The 21133-nt window shown below is 44.3% G+C and overlaps 2 protein-coding genes across 4 annotated transcripts; both read left to right on the forward strand.

Annotated features, from left to right (window-relative positions):
• Positions 1-662: 662 nt before the first annotated feature.
• On the forward strand, positions 663-13839 carry col6a2 (collagen, type VI, alpha 2). Of its 3 annotated transcripts, none has more exons than XM_035633777.2 (32): positions 669-888; positions 2435-2526; positions 2651-2751; positions 2859-3002; positions 4439-4801; positions 4898-4918; positions 5019-5084; positions 5202-5300; positions 5418-5444; positions 5621-5647; positions 5754-5798; positions 5950-6003; positions 6096-6158; positions 6241-6303; positions 6404-6457; positions 6539-6574; positions 6666-6728; positions 6874-6936; positions 7050-7112; positions 7189-7251; positions 7341-7391; positions 7485-7583; positions 7674-7736; positions 7962-7997; positions 8107-8152; positions 8245-8397; positions 8540-8634; positions 9075-9256; positions 9368-9546; positions 9642-9680; positions 11727-12061; positions 12745-13839. In XM_035633777.2, the coding sequence occupies exons 2-32, from the start codon at positions 2451-2453 to the stop codon at positions 13012-13014; spliced, it is 3039 nt and encodes a 1012-aa protein (XP_035489670.1). In that variant the 5' UTR covers positions 669-888; positions 2435-2450; the 3' UTR covers positions 13015-13839. The 3 variants fall into 3 exon arrangements, with proteins under 3 accessions (XP_035489672.1, XP_035489670.1, XP_035489671.1); XM_035633778.2 differs by lacking the exon at positions 669-888 and adding an exon at positions 2023-2243; XM_035633779.2 differs by lacking the exons at positions 11727-12061; positions 12745-13839 and adding an exon at positions 10288-11547 and having other exon boundaries at positions 663-888.
• Positions 13840-15723: 1884 nt separating this feature from the next.
• On the forward strand, positions 15724-20948 carry zgc:162816 (uncharacterized protein LOC571260 homolog). The gene is made up of 11 exons (XM_035635453.2): positions 15724-15910; positions 16443-16518; positions 17047-17202; positions 17316-17445; positions 17902-18052; positions 18136-18316; positions 19416-19534; positions 19650-19776; positions 20005-20067; positions 20160-20265; positions 20357-20948. The coding sequence occupies exons 3-11, from the start codon at positions 17057-17059 to the stop codon at positions 20444-20446; spliced, it is 1113 nt and encodes a 370-aa protein (XP_035491346.1). The 5' UTR covers positions 15724-15910; positions 16443-16518; positions 17047-17056; the 3' UTR covers positions 20447-20948.
• Positions 20949-21133: the final 185 nt, after the last annotated feature.

A 21133-nucleotide genomic window follows, 5' to 3' on the forward strand; every position in this document is an offset into this window, starting at 1 on the left:
AGACGTGTGTACTGGTGAATTCTCTGAAAGGGAGCACCTCGACCTCCCACCGAGTCCTCAAAGACTTTTAACACATACAAATAGGCAAACGGGCGGCTGAGGCACCTACACGCATATAAACATGGTGACCAGACTCATGGACGGTCTGTCAGTGTTTACACCGAGCATAAACTCCTCTCACTCGGCAAACTAATTGCAACCAGACCAGCAGACACAAGTTTGGGGCATTTGTGTGTGCGTGCGTTTGTGTGTGTGTGTTTATGAGTATCAGTATGGGGGGGTTGAATGTGTCTGGTCTTCATCCAGTTCTATTTCACTCTGACTCATCTAATGTAGGCGAATAAATCCCAAAAGCTCAGCATCCCCAGGGTTGTGCCATGTGGTCCACCGGGGGCCATGGCCATACAGTTGTCATATGCCCTGATGCTAAGCAGGCATTCAAATCTATTGTTGTAGTTTAAGGCGTGCCCGAAGGGAATGGGGGGGCATATTCTTGAAAACTCCAGGTTCGCTTTGGCCTCCAAACTTTACTGGTGCAGGGCAAATAATACTGGTACAATACACCCCGTGTAGGCGCGCGCGCGCACACACGGGGTTCCTGCGGAGCCACGGCGCCTCCAAGCGGACAGGACAGGGGTGAGCACTGGGGTGCGCCGTGCGCGTGCAGGAGGAGGGATCAGAGCCTGTCGCTGGGGCTGGACCGGGACAGGAGAGCGAACGGACGGCTCTTCTGCGTGAAGCAAACGCGCATCCGAGGCTTTATTTCCCATTTTTTTCTCATCCCGTGGCCCCCCTTTTTTCTTCCTCGGCTTTCGCTCCTGCTGAGATGAGATAATCGGCAGAGGATCCGCTGCCCACGAAGTTTTGAAGCTGTTGGAGAGAGTTGAGGTAAGTGGCGCCTTTACGCACAACGATGTGCCGCACTCTGTTCTCTCCCCTTCTATTTCTCCCTCTTACTCCCAGCGCCTGTTTCTGACCGGCTCTCCGCCTTGTCTCCTCTATCTCTCTGCATGTCCTGAAACTTACTCTCATTCACCGTAGTGATGGTTTCTGCTCAGCCAAACCAAGCCGCTGCGCCAACAAACTTTGGATACGCAAATTCTTTAAAACCACCAACTACTGCCTTATGAGAAGAAGAAAAAAAACATATGCAGGACGTGGGCGCTACTAGTAGTGTTTTTATTTCTTATACCTTTGCACGATTTTAACCTGTGATTGGGGGGGGGGGGGGGGGGGGGGCTACCACTCAAACTCCAGGCCTGGGCATTGGGAGAAGAGTGGGACATCTGCAGGAGCGACTCCTCCGCAGACCACAGCTGTCTGTCCGCTAGAGGGGGCCAGAGCAAAAGAGAACGGTTGCTGTAATGGGCAACGGTTGTTTCAGCAACATGTTGCTGGCACGTTGGTTGTAGTGTTGGACAGTGTCATCTGGGTGTGAGGGCAGTCAGCTGACGTCCAGAGGCCATTTCAGTGTAGAGACGCAGACCCTCAGATGACTCAAGGCCCCTCATTCAATGTGTGTCAGTTGTTTTTTGGTAATTTAATTAATTGCAAATTTGTCTTGGAATATGAACCTGTCAAAAGACAAGTTGTCTAAGGCAAGCTAATCAAAATTACAAGCATAAGCCGATGAACCCTGACAGCTCCTGCGGGGGACATCAGACATGACATCCAATGAACCTGGGCGTAGTGTGGGAGAAGGGAAATCCTCTGGAGGGCAGCAGACTGTGGCCTTGTGAAATCTGGTGGTTGAAAACTGAGAGGTGAGGCTTGCTGTGTTCAGCCAGCAGCTTGCTCTCAGCCGCCAAATACAACCAGACTCTGTTCATCTCCTGCCGTCGCTCAAAGTAATGATTGTATGATTTCTCCAATGGCTTGAAAGGATTAGGCGCTACATTATGATTAGACAATTTGACAAAGGCTTTGATCTTCCGAGTTTCATTTGGTCACATAGTGAGTCTATTGACCACTCGGGCCTGTAGCCTATAGATTTAGTGGATGTGACTGAACATCCATAGGTCGTGGCTGTAGCTTGCCAAGCGTGTATAACTAATCAAATGTCATTAAGTCACTTATCGTAGTTTCTGTTGTTTCCATTCTCGTCATCAAACACGAAAAAAAGAAGATCCGTGGCCTACTCATGTGAAGTCTTCCAACTGATTACATAACTGTGGCAGCCATTTTGTTCCCTCGGCAACAGTCCGTCGACATTTGTTCGTGCGACTCCCCTGAGCTGATACCAGGTGCACGATCAAAGTTTTTGGGGGGGAATCAATTCAGCTGTCAACTAATGCTGCACGCTAACAATCATATTGTAGGAGAAATGATGAGGAAATTCTTCACATCTACTTCTACTTCTAATGAAAAAAAGAAATGAAAAAAGGCACAAACAGATTGTTCGCTCAGGCATGTGCCTCGTTCCTTTTTGTGTCAGACAGGACAAGAGGAAGATGCTGGGGTTAGAGGTCATCGTGCTCGGCCTTCTTTTCGGGACCCTGACACACGGCCAGACATCGGAGTGCTCCAGTGAGTGTCAGGAAGCTGAACTGGAGTTACTTTACAGATTCAACATGTCATCTTCATGTGTTGACACAGCTTCAGTAAAATAACATGGAACGTGTTGTGTGTGTGTGTGTGTGTTCCCCTCCAGAGAAGAATGAATGTCCCATCGACGTGTACTTCACCATAGACACGTCTGAGACCATCGCCCTGCAGGAGTCGCCCCCTGGATCACTAGTGGAGAGCATCAAGGTTCCTTGTTTATCCCAAATATCCCATTGTCTCCAAATGACCGTGGACCAAAGTGGCTGCGTTTGCCTTGTTGTTTTTGAGGTCTTCTGTCCTTTTCGTTGTTGTAGAAATTCAGCGAGGAGTTTGTACAACGCCTGGACGATGCTGACTTCAGAGGTGCTGTGCAGATCAACTGGAACATCGGTGGACTGCACTTCTCCCAGAAGCAGCAGGTGTTCAGTCGTATCGGATCCAAGACCGATTTCATCACTGTGAGTGACACACCCACACATACACATACATATATCATAAAGTCAAAGATTAGTAGTTTGTGCAGAATTCATTTGTGTGTACTATGTGTCTAGGCAAGAGATAACGTACTGAATTAGAGGTATTTGAAAGTTTTGACCTCAATCCTGGAAATTGATTTCAAAATACTGTGGTAACGTCTGCTCTAAATGGAGGCAGTTGTCACTGGATCTGGAAAGTGAAGCCAATATGGAAGTGCCTGAAACCTGTATTATCTCAAATGACCAGCAGAGGGCTACTGCACTGGTTGCAAAAAGGCCAGTCAATTTCTATAGACGTCTATGAGAAAATGACTCTACTTCTCACTTGATTTACAAAGTCAGAAATTATTTTCCTGTGCAGTTTGTGTCTCAATCTCTAGTTTTTACTAACCAATGGGTGCAAGGCCACAGGTGTAGGTGGACGTGCAGTGGACAAGTTCTCAGTCAGGCCCAACCCCCGCTCCTCCAAATATGGTCACTTCTGGTTTCAAAAAAACAAGTTTCCATTTTGGTCATTCCACAGTTCTGCATCTTCTTGAATGTATGCCCTTTCTTAATATGAATGGGTATTTCTGACCTGTGACCAGGCCCAATAGTAGTTTAATATGTGAAAAGTTGTTGCCCCTGGGTGCATGGTTGCACTTCTGATTAAAGATTGAATATATGGATGTTTATATATGACAACTAGGGATGGGTAAAACGGTTTAGGGGGCAACAAAACAGCAAAAACTGGTGACTGGAGGACGCAGATGTATCCGGTGTTTCCTGTCTGTTCTGTTCTCCTTACCACATCGATTATATATTGGAATAAAAATGTTTCTACATTTCAAGGTATATTTTTTGTGCCGAAAAGTTAGATCAGAATATCAGTGCCACTCTCAGCCACAAGCCCGTTAAGTTAGTTTAACACAAAGAAGGCTGGAAACCGCTAGCTTGGCTTAGGCACCGATTTACATGTTTTATCCCATTGGTCGAAACTGCACAAAAGAAAACAAAGAAAAAACAACACTGCGTTTTTACGCAGGATTTTGTGCCAGAGCAGTAATTCCCTGACAACTTCACATGTTGCTTTCTTGGCATTTGCTTCCTGCCAAGAATTAGTCCAGCACAAATCCCCCTTTGAAAAATGCAAATTGTTTTTTTTTTTACTGTTGGGATTTGTGTACAAATTAGAAATGCATGAGCTCCAGAGGGTTGTGGTCGTTCTTTCCGTTAGACACAGCCAAGGCTCACTGTTTCCAGTGTTTATGCTAAGATAAACGAACCTGCTGCTGGGTATATCGAAGGACTATGAGAGTGGCATCAGTCCTCTCCTCTAACTTATTGTGCATATACCAAACAAGCATACCTCCCCATTAATAAAATACCTGGTGGGTAATCCAGCCTTGATGCTAACTCACACCTCCCACTGTTTCCAGGGTGTCAGAGGAATCCGGTACCTGGGCAAAGGCACCTATATCGACTGCGCCCTCACCAACATGACCCAGGAAATGCTGCGTTCACCCTCGTACCCAAGGTCCCTCCGATTCGCTGTGGTCATCACAGACGGCCATGTGACTGGGAACCCGTGTGGGGGCATCAAGGTGGCGGCAGAGAGGGCTCGCGATGAGGGCATCCGGCTATTCGTCGTAGCGGCAACAAAGAACGTTGAAGAGACAGGTCTGAGGGAGATCGCCAACTCTCCAGCGACGGTCTACAGGAGGGAATTCATGGCGGTGGATCTGAGCCAGGGCAGAGCCATCATACACACGGACACCATCGACCGGATCATTAGCACAATGGTAACACACACGCGCACGCACACAGGGACACAATGAGAAACATGAAACATGATCTGTGCCTCTTATGTTTACACTTTGTCTCATTTGTCTTCACAGAAACATTTGGCGTACGTAGAGGTAAGAAGGTAGAGAGAACAAATAATTAGAAATGTCAACATTGACTTTTCAGGCTGTGTCAACACTGATCGTTTCTGTTTTTATTTCTTCTACAACACAGTGCTACAAGGTTTCCTGTCTGGAGACTCCAGGGCCTAATGGTCCGAAAGGTCACAGAGGACAAAAAGTACGTCTCTCTCTCACACACTTATATATTCATATAATAATATAATACATATCATATTCATACACGGGTCACTTTCATCCTCGCTGACATCTTCTCCTTTTCATCAACTGACTGCAGGGAGCTAAAGGTGACAACGGCGATCCAGGTCTGAAAGGAGAAAGGGGTCGCCAAGGAGACCCGGGTATTGAGGGTCCCATCGGTCAGCCCGGTATCAAAGTAAGATGCCGCACTTTTCACCTACCCGCCATCCACTGTACCACGCGAAACATTAATTTTGTTTTGGATCATTTAGTGATGAACCGTTTTCCGTTTCCTTTATCCCTCTTTCTCTAGGGAGAACCAGGTCTTCTGGGCGACAAGGTAAGGCATCAACTGGCATCTATTTGGATCATCATCATTCAAGAATTTGAATAAATTAAGCTTTTAGATGAAAGTCAATGTAATCGGCTCACACGATGATGAGATATGAACCCATAAATGCATTAGCAGTGATTCAATGTACATGAAATGACTGTTGATCCTCTGTCTGCCCAAAGGGAGAGATTGGAGCTCAGGGGAAGAAGGTAGGCCCTTTTTCTTTGTCTATTTCTAATTTATTTATTGATTATCCCCTCACCCGGGAATGTGATTGGTCTTTCTCCACTAATTGTCTCTTCTCTTTATCGTTAGGGTGTGGCTGGCATCGGAGGACGCAATGGCACTGATGGACAGAAGGTAGGATCTATAAGGGACTCATTTTGACTATTTCGATGACCAGCTTTTGCTGTACAAAATTCTAGCAACTGAAAATGTTCAGATAGTGGTTTTCTGGTTTGTTGCTGTTATTGTAATGTGATATTTATTTTCTTTGTCTTCTTCTATTTAGGGTAAAATTGGACGGATCGGTGCTCCAGGCTGCAAAGGAGACCCAGGCGACAGAGTATGACATTGAACCCAATTCAACATTATTGATGCACCCATATTGTGTGTTGTGTTATGACCTGCTTATGGTGTTTGTTTGATACTTCGCAGGGTCCCGATGGTCACCCTGGGGATGTCGGTGAACGCGGCCCTTTTGGAACTGATGGAGAGAAGGTAAATGGTCTCATCTCCACTCAAAGCACAAACCATCATCCGTCCGACTTTAGATTAAATTGTGTTTGTGTCCTGTCTTCAGGGAGATCCCGGCCGCCCCGGTAGATCTGGTCCTCCTGGCACGTCTGGAGAGCCTGGACCGAAGGTAAACCAGTCCCGTTTCTGAAACAGAGTAGTCGGCCAGAAGTCATATGGAGTGGTGAGTGTTGGAGGTAAAAGGCTAATGTCTGTTGTTTCTTCTGCAGGGAGAGAGGGGAAGTCCTGGATCACCTGGCATCCCCGGACAGAAAGGAACCCCAGTAAGTCGTCGCAGACTTAAATACATTGACACACATATACATTCTTTAATTGGCTCACCAATGTGCTGTGTTTTTTCATAGGGAACTGCTGGACTTGGAGGAAGCAAAGGAGAGCTGGTAAGAACAACATGATTCACCCATGACCTTTTACTGTCTGTATCTATCTTTGTGTTGCCTGATGGTTTTCTAATGTTTTTTTCTGTTCTAGGGAAGGAGAGGGGACTATGGGCCAAAGGGTGCTGAAGGGCCAGATGGAGTTAAGGGAGAAAAGGTATGATTTCACTCATACAATCGCACGTGCAAAACATTTATGATGTTTTTTGCATAGGCTAAAATTATCTCTATCCAGGTGTGTTTCAACGAGAAACATTATTACACCACAAGAGGGCTCATTGCTCATTTCACTAATGTTTCAGGGTGAAATGGGGTCCGAGGGCTTGCGAGGGCTTCCAGGTGAATCGGGAAACAAAGGTACAAAGGTAGGAAGGAAGAATTGTATTATTGTACATATATCTTCCAATGGACATCACACACTCTTTGAGTTTCATTCCCATCCACTGCACCTGTTGTCAACACTTTCTCCTCTGAACAGGGAGACAATGGTTTGCCAGGCCCCAGAGGATCACCAGGGGCCCCAGGGGAGTCTGGGAGAAATGTAGGTAAAATGTAACATTTGGGTGTCATATGAAAAAGTGCTTGCCTAGCTTGCTTTAATGCTGTTTGTATCGTAGGGTACAAGAGGTGACCCTGGTGATGCTGGGCCAAGAGGGGAGTCCGGACAGCCTGGACCAAAGGTGAGTATCTGTGTTTATGTGTGGTAGGCAGCATCTTCCTTTTCATCCCTGTTGCTGCAGTTCTCTGTCTCCATTTCATCTCAATTCAGGGAGATAATGGAAGACCTGGCTTTGGCTATCCTGGACCAAGAGGGCCATCGGTAATGTACACACGCACTTCCTCTCCTCACATTTGCCCATGGCAATGACACACTTGGCTGAAAAAACAACAACTATCCTTCGCCCTTCTGCAGGGTGACAGAGGAGAGAAGGGTAATCGTGGACCCCGTGGCAGCAGGGGAGACTGTGGTCATAAAGGCGACCCTGGAACTAAAGGAACCCCGGGAGAATCGGTCAGTAACCATTGGTCTTTAAGTGAACGTGGTTACTTGAGGAAAACTGTGTTCATGGTTACATTATTTGGTTTTCTTTGTTTACAATAGGGTGAGCCAGGGCCTCATGGTGAACCTGGCCTTAGAGGACCAAGAGGAGAGCTTGGACGTGACGTAAGTACCGCACATACTTTACATGTGATTTTCTGCTCACTGACATAGTGCAGGTGAAGCAACCTGTAAAATATTCCAGTTGCATCCAGCCAGAAAAAGCAAAGTTAAACTGATGTGTTCAGATCTGTTTACCTGTATAACCATTGGCATGATCTGCTAGAAATCCCATACTAGACAAGAAGCTGAGAAACAGGATATGATTTTGTTCGTTCTCCTCCTCTACAGGGCGACCCAGGCCCCGAGGGAGATCCCGGCCTCACTGTGAGAAAAAATCCCATCTAATGGCTGTTTTATTGCTGGCACATCCACTTAAAAACACACAGAGGATACAAAGGATGTAATGATGTGTTTTTTTTGTTTTTTCCTGCAGGAATGTGATGTCATGAACTACATCAGGGAGACATGCGGCTGCTGTGGTGAGTCTATCCAGCACCGCCTTGTCGTTCGTGATCCGAGCACAGTCCGGTAGGCTGTCAGATCGTGACCGTCCGTGTTTTTCGTTCCGCAGACTGCGAGAAGCGCTGCGGAGCCCTGGACATTGTGTTTGTGATTGACAGCTCAGAGTCAGTGGGCTTCACCAACTTCACCCTGGAGAAGAACTTTGTCATCAACACCATCAACCGACTGGGATCTCTTGCCAAAGACCCCCAATCAGACACAGGTGAATGTACAACTATAATCACACATGAGTCTGTGCAAATGTAAAAAATAAACAAAAAACAATCCTAAATATGAAACAAAACAATTCTAAATATGAAAAAAAACAATCCTAAATATGAAGACGTGGTTGCTTGTGTTCCCAGGTACAAGAGTGGGAGTTGTTCAATACAGTCACAATGGAACGTTTCAGGCCATCCGACTCAATGACCCCAAGATCGACTCACTGTCTTCCTTCAAGGTCTTACACACAAACATACGCAAACGCAAAGCTTTCTAAGGTTATTTTTAGGATGGAGCACAGACTGTTCTTTTGTCGTCTTTCGTCCAGATCACAGCTACACGTGTAAATGTCTCACTGTATATATATTTCTAGCATTTACCAAAAGATGTCTGGGACACGAAAAAGGTAGACCCTCCTTAATGGATAACTGGAGATATTCTTGGTGCTATCTTTTTCTACTGTCAATCCCCAAAAAGACTAAAACCAAGGATTTGATTCTAAATTTTTTGTCAAAGCCTGGTGTAGTAGTGTGTCATAGAGCTCACAATGCGTTAGACTGTTGCACTGGATGACATCTTACTTATTTTCGAGGATCATGGGAACTGCAGTTTAGAGTCAACCATGCGCCACTGCACAGTGTACACATCGCTCACATGCTGCCTTCTCCCACCGTCCAGGATGCAGTGAAGCGTTTGGAGTGGATCGCCGGAGGGACGTGGACTCCATCTGCTCTGAAGTACGCTTACGACAACCTGATCAGGGACAGCCGCAGAGCCAAAGCCAACGTCACTGTGGTGGTCATCACCGATGGACGCTTTGACCCGAGGGATGATGACTCGCTGCTCACCTACCTCTGCAGGTGCCTGACACTGGGACTGGGTATTTTGGGGTTTTGCAAATTAGCATTCGTGGGCAGGATGCGAATTTAATCCCATTGCTTGCATTTGTGTGTATTGGTGCATGTGAGCAGGGATGAGAGTGTCGACGTGAGTGCCATCGGAATCGGAGACATGTTCGACCAGATTGAGGAGAATGAGAGTCTGAAGAGCATCGCCTGCCAGAGGGATGGCAGGGTGCTGGGCATGAGGCGCTTTGCAGACCTGGTGGCAGAGGAGTTCATCGACAAGATCGAAAACGTGCTCTGCCCAGGTACACCTTACGGAAACTCGTGTTCAGGCTACGAGAGGTTGTTTTGGTTTTTTGACCGCATTCTCTGACATTCTGGTCTCTGTCTTCGGTTTCAGAGCCTATCATTGTATGCCCTGATCTCCCCTGTAAATCAGGTAAGATTTTAAAACATTATGCGTTGAAAAAAAAGCTTTTGTTTTCGCTTTGTATCTCTCTTCAAAGTTCATTCACATGGCATCGACATTTAGGCCTGGATAATCAGCATTTTGTAGGCGTCAGTATCCTTTAAACAAAGTGCTTGCCAGTCAATGTGTATGCTCACTTAAATATGTGGAGGTGAAAATATATGTAGGTTTTCTCTCTCAAGCTCTGTTTTACATTCTTCACACAACTTTTTCCATCACAGTCAAGTTCAACATGGTGAATGCGTACAGAGTGTCTTAAAGCGTGCGCAGCCATCCCCTTTTGTATGATTCATCTTACGTCTCATCCCTCTCTAGAATGACGAATAATAACATTCTTGTTTCCATACTTGTCCATACATTTGAAGCATACTGACGCCTTTAATCTATGTTAAGTATTCAAAGCATTGTGGCTTCTGCTGAAGTCAATGTGTCTGTTTTAAAGTTAGCTATGGAACAATTAATATTTGGGGCTACAAGACCGACAGACAGGGCCAACTTGCCTTTTTTGTGCAAATGCGACATACGTTGGGCGTCATAGTTGGCCGCCCCACAATGTTATTCCGCCCGCTTGTTGCAGGAGGGGGCATTCCTGTGGGGCAAGCCCCTCCCCCCTGGAAGCCACTGGCCGAGGAAGGCAGCCCCTCATTGGTCCCCACCTCTTTGGAGGGTGTGACCAGCCTGCTGAACGGCCTGAGCGAGCAGCAGTATGGGGTTGGCGTGGCAACCATGGCATACACAGCCCAGAGAGCCAAACTCGCCCAGGGAGCGGACAGGCAGCAGTGGACCCAGCTGTTCATCGACTCCTTCAAATATGTCTATGGGGACATTATGGGAGACCCAGAGAAAGCCATGGGACTCTGCTAATGCTAATATGCTAACCATGCTACCTCGCCAAAATGGATGCCGATGACTAATAAGCTTAATGCTGGACATAGAATAGATTTTATTCAAACTGGGCATTTGTTTTAACTCTGTAGGTGCAATATGCCACCGGGCTAATGCAAAAGAATCGCATGATATGAAGCGGGCCTCATAACATTTATAACAGCTTTATGTATATAATTGCTGGATATGATGGGGCGAAAGACAAAATGTGGATTTATGTCTCCTCATAGAGAATTCCTCAATTAACATACTGTACGTAAGTGGCATTGTCATTCAGAAAAGTATCTCTGTCAGTAATATGATACATATCACTTCTTCCACCTCAGTGGAGGAACATATTCCATTCACATGGAAAGCGAATGTCAATCCATTTCTTTTATGGTGAGAACAATTCCTCTGTAGATCCATTCATGTTGCTTCTGTAGGGAGTACAGTAGCTCTTTGATGAAACCTCATTTCCACTGTGAATCATGAGCTCGCTGAATCACTCAGCCTTTATTATTTTATTTTTTTTAGCTGTTTTGCACATATCCATGGTTACAGCCGTTACTTTTTCCCCCTGTGTTCTGTGAATGACTCATGTTGATGAAAAGACCATTACATGTGGAAAATGTCTGGTTTTATACATGTCACAGTATACTGTATACTGTATATGAGTCAGGAGTTGGTATAAGTGGGATGGTCGGTCAATTGACTTGGCACTGACAATGAAGGAACTATTGTATGTTGTGCCCTCGGTTGGTGCTTGTTTTTATGCATGTGGCTTGGCTGGTAAAGTAGGATGACTAGTGGAAAATGACTACAGAGCAGCCATAACCAAATGTTATGGTACTATATGAGCTCTTTGACTGCAACTTGCTAATGTGAACAATATTGTTTCGTATGAAATGGAATGTATTCTTGTAACGTTGTCTCAAGTTAATAAAATGGCAAACAAAAAGCGCTTCCTCAATGAGGCCACTGGTGATCTGAGAATGTTCAGAGTGGATCATAAAGCTGCACTGGGACTAACACGTGTGGAAGTATAGCATGTGACATGATATTTTTGCTGGCTTTGACCACTGAGTGTCTGTGCTCTACCTCTAGCTCACTGTTTGACTCAAAACTTCATGCATGTGTTTCCGTTTCCAGAGCCTGCAGTGGCGAGCTGTGTTCAGCGCCCAGTGGATGTGGTGTTCATGTTGGACGGTTCTGAGAGGATGGGACTGGAGAACCACCGCAAGGCCAAGGAGTTCATCGAGAACGTGGCCCGTCGCCTCACCCTGGCCAATGGCCCGTTGGATGAGAGGAACGCCCGCTTTGCTCTGCTGCAGTACGGCAGCCCGACGGAACAGAGGGTGGAGTTCTTGCTCACACACAATCTCACAGTGATCGCTGATTCACTGGCATCTGTGAACTACATGGACTCCTCTTCGGCTCTGGGCAGTGCCATCATCCATGCTGTCAACAATGTGGTGATTTTACAGGTATATCAAACACACACTATAGTCAATAAGCAATGAACTAAACTTAGTATAGATACTGAAATAGGAGGAAACAATCTGGCTCTGTCCAAAAGTGACAAATCCTCCAACTAATTCAAAACAAAATACATTCTTTGTTTAAAGTGTGCAAAACCTTAAGTTTAAAAACTATGATATTACTATAACATGTGAAAATATTTGTTGACCAGACGCAGGGACTTCCCAGAAGAGAATTAGTCCAGCACGATCTTTCAATTTTCAGTCTTAGGCTGAACTAAACTATACTACCGGCTGTAGCTTCATATTCAATATACAGATATGAAAGCGGTATCAATCTTCTCAGCTAACCCTCAGCAACAAAGTGAATAGGTGTATTTCCAAAACTATTCATTGAAGTACAGAGATGGAGCCTTGAGGTTTTTTGATTAGTTAAAAATTGTAATCACAGGGAATCAGCCCGGTTCTCTCCAAGCTTCAAAACTACACCTAACGATACCTTTAATGTACACATTGTACTTAATTAGTTTCATTTTTACAAATGAATGACAGTTTGTAGTTTTACTTGCTGCTGTTCACTGTTTTTTTTGTCTTTATGGAACTGACATCTATGTATTGGAAGAAAGAGAATAAGTATATTTCCTTAAATGTTGCAGTTATGCTTTTAATGTTGCACATTGTGTTCATAGAGGGGAGAACGCAAGACTCGCCGCAACGCTGAGGTGGCCTTTGTGTTCATCACTGATGGCATCACCTCCAGTGAGCAGCTGGATGAGGGCGTAACTGCCATGAGACGAGCGGAAGGGGTCCCCACGGTGATCGCCATGGGAACTGACACAGATGAAGAGGTGCTGCGGAAGGTGTCCCTAGGAGACATGTCGGCCGTCTTTAGAGGAAATGATTACACCGTGCTGAACAAACCCTCATTCTTTGAGCGCTTTGTCCGCTGGATATGCTAGTGGGGAACTGTAACGCTGTACACCAAGTAGAATCTGTAGAGTGAGAGAAAGGCCTTCCTTCAGTGTACACGTTAACACTCACAAAGTGCATCAACAAACCTCTGTGATCATTATCATTATGAATGATGGATGTAAGGCACTGACATATCCTGTTTTTTTTTATTGGTGAAGATAAATTTACAAAGCCAAAACAGTAGGAGCAGCACACACAGGAACAAAAACATAGGCTAGCAAAAATCACTTTGGTTGTGCTATTTGTCCTAAAGACATGGTCGGCACGCCAAACCAAAGACACTAAGTATCACAGTGAAGAGGTGTATGATTATTGAATGTGTACGAAAGCAAATGCTTTATTTTGTTTTATCTTGTATTGATTTTCAATTTGGAGAATCTCTCTCTCTCTCTCTCTCTCTCTCTCTCTCCCTCTCTCTCTCTCTCTCTCTCTCTCTCTCTCTCAGTCTCTCTTCACATTGTCACATTAATTACATTAAAGGTGCTAAAATAGAAAAATGGACAAAGCCATCCGACTGGTTTTGATGTGTTTTTTTATCATGTAATGCTATTATAACTGTGGTTTGTTCAGGGGATAAAAATACACACCAAGACATGTCTTCTCCAAGAAAACAAAAATCACACCTAAATGCCCAGCATTCAACCACACAGGAATCAGACATGAACACACACACACACACACACACACACACACACACACACACACACACACACACACACAGACACACACACACACACTGTGGTTAATTAGACAGACAAAGAAGCCAAATCTGTAAACATAAAGTCCAAATAAAGCCTAATGTGGTCACCCCATCACTGTGTTTTGTGTTTTGCAAGATCTTATGTATGTATATGTGTTTTTGATGCATGTACAATTTGTCATTAAATCACTGTAACCTACACAACAACGACATAGCTCTAGTAGTGACTAAAGTACAGGAAATAAAAGATAGGGAAAGAAACCATCATGTAGAAGAACTCGAACACGTGTCCCTCGTCCAACTCCCCCATCCTCTCTCCTTTCTTCTCAATGAAACTGATTCTAACAGGCAGCCAGCTGATCAGCAGAAATATCAAAGCTAAAAAAACACACTTCCTTTGGGAAAATCTTATCTTTAAAAAAAAGTGTCAGATGTCTTGAGGCACAATTTCTGAAATTCTGAATATTCATCATGTTGGAATATCAATAACACTCGTCAGTGAGTTAGTCAGTCAGTCGGTCAGTCAGTATGTTAGTTAGTTTTGGGGTTTTAAAAAAGCGCTGTCAGCCCACCTCTGTGCTAATTCACAATTTTAAAACAATGTGTCATCCTGGTCTGGTCCATACCATCTGATGACTACTTCTCTGAGCTGCTGCTGCTTGCCCGTGGGTCGTGTCCACACTGATAGTCTGGCTCCTGCCAGTCCTATCTGTCTACATTGTGTCTGCCTTCGATAATGGCCATCAGTCAAGTGACTTCTGTTGGCCCTTGTTCAGAGCGAGCAAGAGAGAGAAAGCACCAGAAAATGTGAATAATTTTCTTTGTATATTGTATGAGAAGTGTTTGGGGTTTTTTACTCAGATAAAAGCAGAAGGAATTGCTGAGTTTGAACCCTGTTCTTCTGGAGCTGGGACCAGCAGTCTGGTAAGGGGACCCTCTGCTGGTCCCTTTAGACAACACTATTAGGAAAGTACCACACAGGCTATTTCCACATGTGCTAGGGTTAAGTATAACAGGCTACTTCAAAATTGTACTTACAGTACATGATGTGCTTATTCCACCACTGTAAAGTGGAGTGTTTATGCTGCACTAGATGCTTTCATCGGTGTGTTATTCACATGACAATTAAAGCAAAACATATTCATATCAATTATTAAGCATATCACTGTAATGCCATCATGGATTTTTCATGTTGTGAAAACTTGCACAACTTTTTGTGTAATCAAAGCAGTCACATGTGGCTCAGTATGAATTTAGAGCCCAGTGGTTCCAGTTAAAGAGCTTTATCATGGAGTGTCAATGCAATAGGCATCACATATAGAAACAGATATGATTGGCATCCTTGTAGGAAGGAAAGATCCAGAGGTATCACTGATATGAATTTCTATTATTCTGTGTGGAGTGGACGAGTCATTTTTTTTGCATCTGTCAGAAATCATCAATAAATGTGGATTCAAGTATCATAGATTTAACGAGCACAAACTCTCTTTGTCCTGTTTCACACCCACACTAATACACAACCTTTGGAATTGTTCATATGAAGAAATGATGGCAGTTTGACAATGCTCTTCTCATAAACTCCTCAGTTAAATTGTTTGAAACTTGACTTGGACATCGACCAAAGCATTGTAATCTATTGAAAACTGCATGTCACTTATTATTATTATTATTTATTTTTTTAATTGGATATTTCATATGAGGGTTATGTCATGTCAGTGATATTTGAGCTTACTTTTTTCGGTTTAATTTTTAATCAACTATACAGTGAAAACACATAAAGTAATTCGTCGAATGTTTCATGTTACATTTCAGGATTCCTCACAAAATGTTACATGTAACATTGCATGTATCATTATTATGCTATATAACGAATACTATATTTTGTTATGATACTTGTTGTTGTGTTATGTTCGATGTAATGTCTTTTTTTCTTCTTCTGTTGTTCTGTACTGTTTGTCGCCGTCCTTTTTGGGCGCTCTAGGCACCCGTACCGTTACTCTTTCAATAGACGAGCATCGATTTTCAAGCGGTGGCTTCGCTAGAACGTGTTTCGCACAGGGAATCTGTCCTGGACGTGGAATAAGGAGGAGACCAGAGCAACATGCCATTGTATCGGGATAAGTTTGCCAGCTTAACAAGCATTTAGTTTCCCGTGGATCGGCAGTGCGCGTGGATTAGGATAAGTAAGATGCATATTGTAACTTGCTTAAGTTGTGCATGAAGTCGCTGTGCTTGAAGATCGATACGTTTTTTAAAATTTTGGACTGACGTTCTGCCGGGACGGTTAACATTGATGTGACATTTGCACTCCATTCTCTTTTGGCACCATGACTAGCTACTTATAGGTGACTGATGCATAGTCAGTATTGTTATTTGGTGACATTCCATGCTTTCAGTGAAGGAGACATTGTTATCAATATTGTTTATATCTGGACTTGCTTGAAGAGAACATAATATGCAGCTTGTTAATTACCTTGAATCTGTAGTCTTGTGGTTAGTTGTAATAATAATAATAATAATACATTTCATTTATAGAGCACTTTTCATTGCTAAAAGCAATCTCAAAGTGCTAGTTGTGATAGTAATACGACTGATTGATCACTGTGGATCTTGCATGTTTTGTTTTCTGTTGACCACACACACACACACACACACATACTCATCCACTCTATGCTCACCAATAAACTGGTAAAAGAAAGTTCTGCCTCCTCTTAGTTTGATCATCAACCCCCTGGTGACGACAGCCTTTCTTGAAATACCCAGCCTCACCTTCACCTGCAGCTGCCAAGTGGTAAGTAAACTTAAAATAAGGTAAGTAGCTTCATACAAAGTCTACAATGAGCACTCGTTGAGATATAATAAAGTATTATTTATTGCTACAGTACATAAATCAAATAAAGAAATGTCTACATCATTTAAAATCTGGTGTGTTTGTTGACACTTTCCTAACCTGGGCTTCATTTTAATATTGTCTATTGTTTTCATAATCTCAATTTTGGTCACTTATCGAGATTATGCTTTTCAGCATTTGTAAGTAGTGCAAGTGTAAGTGAAAAATTGGTAAATGTTCAAGCAGAAACATCTGGGTGTGTACTTTTCAAAGACTAAAGGTCTCTCTCTACCTTACATAACCTGAATGCCACTAGTGGTACTGCAGGACTAGTTTATGAGTTGAGGCCATTGAAGCCAGTCATGCAGACAAATTTAATTGCATGAGAATTGCGGTGTGTGTGTGTGTGTGTGTGTGTGTGTGTGTGTGTGTGTGTGTGTGTGTGTGTGTGTGTGTGTGCGCGCGTGCGTGTGTGTGTGTTTGCTCCAGTGCTGCCAGTATGGATGGGGAGCCCCTCTCAGCCCTGTGTTCCCCTGCCCTGGTGGTGGATGTGGACAAAGTGAGGAGAAACGCAGAGAGGATGATTGAACGCTGTCAGGAGCTGGGGGTCCAGCTTCGGCCACACATGAAGACACACAAAACCCTGTATGAATACACACTCTCACACTCACACAGTGCAGTAATATACAGCAGCTCAGTCACAGTTAGAGGATATTACCGCCAAGTTCTTGAGTCTGAGTGTTTGTGTTCATGTGTAGTGAGTGTGCTGACATCATGACGGGTGGATCACGCATGTGCATCGTGGTGTCCACACTCGCAGAGGCCTGTTTCTATGCTGACCACGGATATGATGACATCCTCTATGCTTACTCTGTTCCCTTTGATAAGGTTCCTTCACCTCACCTTCGGCTACGTCCCAGTTCTCTTTCACACTCAAACTCTACCGTATGACGAATAGCATGTAGCACATACTTTACTAATGTTAAATATGTAGAATGGAATTGGACACTGCAGACGTTTCTCGTCAGGGCAGGAGAAGCATAGGTAGAACTAATTAATTTCACTCACCAATTATCAAAACAGTGCATTTTCTGCCATTCAATTAATAAATTATTATTAATATCAACATGCAGATAACTGCAATTAACATTAATCTGACACAGTTTCTTTTTATCATACTTGTTAGTTATTATGTCCCAGCAGAAAACTCAAAATGTGAGGAGTGAAGTGACCCTACTTTGCCACTGACCGTGTGTTAGTGTGTGTGTGTGTGTGTGTGTGTGTGTGTGTGTGTGTGTGTGTGTGTGTGTGTGTGTGTGTGTGTGTGTGTGTGTGTGTGTGTAGGTAGAGCGGTGTGCAGCCCTGTCAGAGAGGCTCGATCTCTTCCAGGTGTTGTTGGATCACCCTGATGCTCTTGAACAGCTCAGAAAGAGACCACTGAGAGACGGTCGGCAGTGGCACGTCTGGCTGAAGCTGGACTGCGGCAACGGGAGAGGTAAGCGCACAGGGAAACCCCCAACGCAGCTCGTTCATCAGCGACCGAGCGGCTGCTGATCGAATGTGTGCTGTTCGTCGCAGCCGGTGTGCTGCACTCAGATCCCGAGGCGCTCACATTGGCCCGGGCCATCGCGGAGACGCAGGGTGTGCAGCTAACAGGAGTGTACGCCCACTGTGGGAACTCCTACAACTGCAGAGGAGTGGAGCAGGTACAGACTGTCGCCCAGGATACCACCAGCTTGACTCTGCAGTTCATGGAAAAGTAAGACTGAAGTAAACTGGTACTCCCTTGGCGTGGACCACTGTGCTTAGAGTGTGTTCATTTTTCCTTCCTGACAAGTAAAACTTGTTTTGCTCTGTTTTATGATCTTGTAGCTGTGATTGTAGGAGAAAGGAGAGAAACCAGTGTGAAGGATTCAGTTGATATTTCAGCAGAAATGGAATATAATATTCATAATTATCTGTTTAATTAGTGTATAATCACCTGACAATAAGAATTTTTGTGTTTTCGTTAGCTCAGAATGAGCCCTTTATATCTACATTAGGAGCGAGTCCTCTTCCATGGAGTCCACCATGTCGCACTGTCATTATCTCACAGTAGCCCAGAGCAGACAAACCAAACACTGGCTCTAGAGAGAACCTTTGACCTGCGCTACCTGACGTGCCACTGTACTGTAGGTTCTCATACATGGTTGGAAAAGGAAGGGTGAAGGGGTGGAGTATTCAGTTAGTTGCAATCCGCCACCTCACTGCGAGATGCCACTCAATCCTACACACAGAACTGATGATGAGAGAGAACTTGAAACTTGATTCACTCTAGTTGTGAATATTTGGGCGTACATTTGTTGGGTGGTCACAAACTCAGTGGAAAAAGCACGGGTGTAAATATTTAAATGAATTACTGGGACCTTTGAACAGAGCCATTGTTAACATTTTTAGTAACACCTGTGCTTTTCCTACCTTGATGTGAAAAAAAAAGGCTTATAGGTCAGTGTTGGGCCGACACGGTGGTGAAGTGTTTAGCGCTGCTCCCTCACCGCAAGAAGCTTATGGGTAGGTTCTCCATGTGTCTGTGTGGGTTCTCTCCGGGTTCTCCGGCTTCCTCCCACGGTCCAAAAACATGCAGACTGGGGTTAGGTTGATTGGGGACCCTAATTGAGCAGAATGTGTGTCTCTATATGTTGGCGACCACATATCCCCAATGTCAGCTGGGATTGGCTCCAGTCTCCTGTGACCTTTAATGGATAAAGCGGTATAGATAATGGATGGATGGATGTGAGTGTTGTGTTTACAGCTACAGTCTCAGGAAATGCTGTATTGAAATGATCACGAATTTACTTCTCTGGGTTTGTTTCTGGCAGACTGAAGGCTGTGGGCATCACCTGTAAGTCCAGCATTGGCTCCACCCCCTCCTGCAGTCACCCGGTCAAAGAGATGGCGCAGCTCAGCGAGGTGCATCCCGGAAACTACGTCTTCTATGGTGTGTGGACGAATGAGGATGCAGTTGTATCAGTGCGCTAGTTTGTTTATGCGGGTTTTGTAATTGACCAAAAAGAGTGACCAAACAGCCATTATCATTTTTTGACGGGTTTCAGATGTGCAGCAGTCTGTGATTGGCTCGTGCAGTCTGGAGGACGTAGCTGTGAGGGTTCTGACAAGGGTCATCGGACACTGTTGCCACAGGAACCAGCTCCTGATCGACTGTGGCTGGAGCGGAATCAGGTGTCTTCATTAGTATTGGTTACCCTGTTTGAATTTGCAGATCCAGCTCGTAAATTGCTCAATACACATTCATGCAAATAAATAGTATCTGTAGCAACTGAAGCTAATAATAATTAGCTGATTACTCCCCCTTTCACTCACATTCCTGACTGTTAGATCTGCACTGGTTGACCATGTGATAACTGGCCCTGACATAACTTTTCACCTGCTCTTGTCCACCACCCTCAGTCTGGATGGAGCTGGAAAACTTCCTACTGGATATGCTGTGATTGAAGGACATCCAAACCTCAAGTAATAATACTCATACCTCTAATATAAGTGATAGAGTAGTATGTTATGAAGGAGTATGACTGAAGATTTGATGTGAAACTTTCCCCCTCCAGGTTGTTGTCCATGACCCAAGAGCATGGTCGAGTGGAGCCTGCCTCAGGACAGCTGGACTTCAGCAAATACCCCCTCGGCACTCAGCTCATGCTGATCCCCTACCATGTTAGTAATGTTTGAATTGGAGCTCAGACTATTCTTTATCAGTTTTATTGTCACCCTTCTCTCGTCTGAACATCTCTGTTGATTTCCGCAGTCTTGTGCAACCGCAGCGATGCATCCCGTGTACCATGTGCACTCCGGGGGGCGTCTGCTGGGGAAGTGGACACCCACTCGTGGGTGGTGAACAGCTGTCTAGCTTTCCAGCACATTAACAAAGGAAAGAAGGACTTGTTGGAGCAACTTGTGACATCCATACTAGTAGATGTCTGTGGCTGCAGAGTAATCATATCTTCTGTGTCTGCTCCTTTTGGGGCAAAAGATACATATGAGAAAGAATAGAATATAAATCCAAATGGAACATCTAGATTTATTCCAAAACCACAGGTTAAATAAGACATGGTGCTTTTGTAGACCTACTCCCAAAATGTATCTGAATGAATGTCGCCTGATAAATGTCACAGATATACACACCATGCCGTCTCCTCATCATTTATCAATGTCACTTTGCAGTGTTTTGAAATGTGTCAGTGTGGGGATTTGACCAAAACATTGTGCTATTGCAAGGACAGAGCTGACTTTGCATAGAAGGCTGAAAACAATGGAGAAAAACAAGTATGATGCTATGGTCAGCCAATTATCTGCATGTTCCCACTTCGTGGTAAATAAAAACTCTTCATGACGATGCAGATGTGTTCCTAGTTTCTTCACTTTACTGTGAACAGCCTTAGATATCCAACGTACCTTTAATTGAAACCCTCTTTTGTAAAAATGTGCATTTGTCATTATAATATCCATTGTTTTGTTTCGTACAGTGTCTTTCCATCAGCTCAGACAGAAGATCAAACTGAACCCTATAAGAGACGCATGCTTT

Source organism: Scophthalmus maximus, chromosome 5 (genome assembly GCF_022379125.1).
Source record: "Scophthalmus maximus strain ysfricsl-2021 chromosome 5, ASM2237912v1, whole genome shotgun sequence".
Taxonomy (NCBI): domain Eukaryota; kingdom Metazoa; phylum Chordata; class Actinopteri; order Pleuronectiformes; family Scophthalmidae; genus Scophthalmus; species Scophthalmus maximus.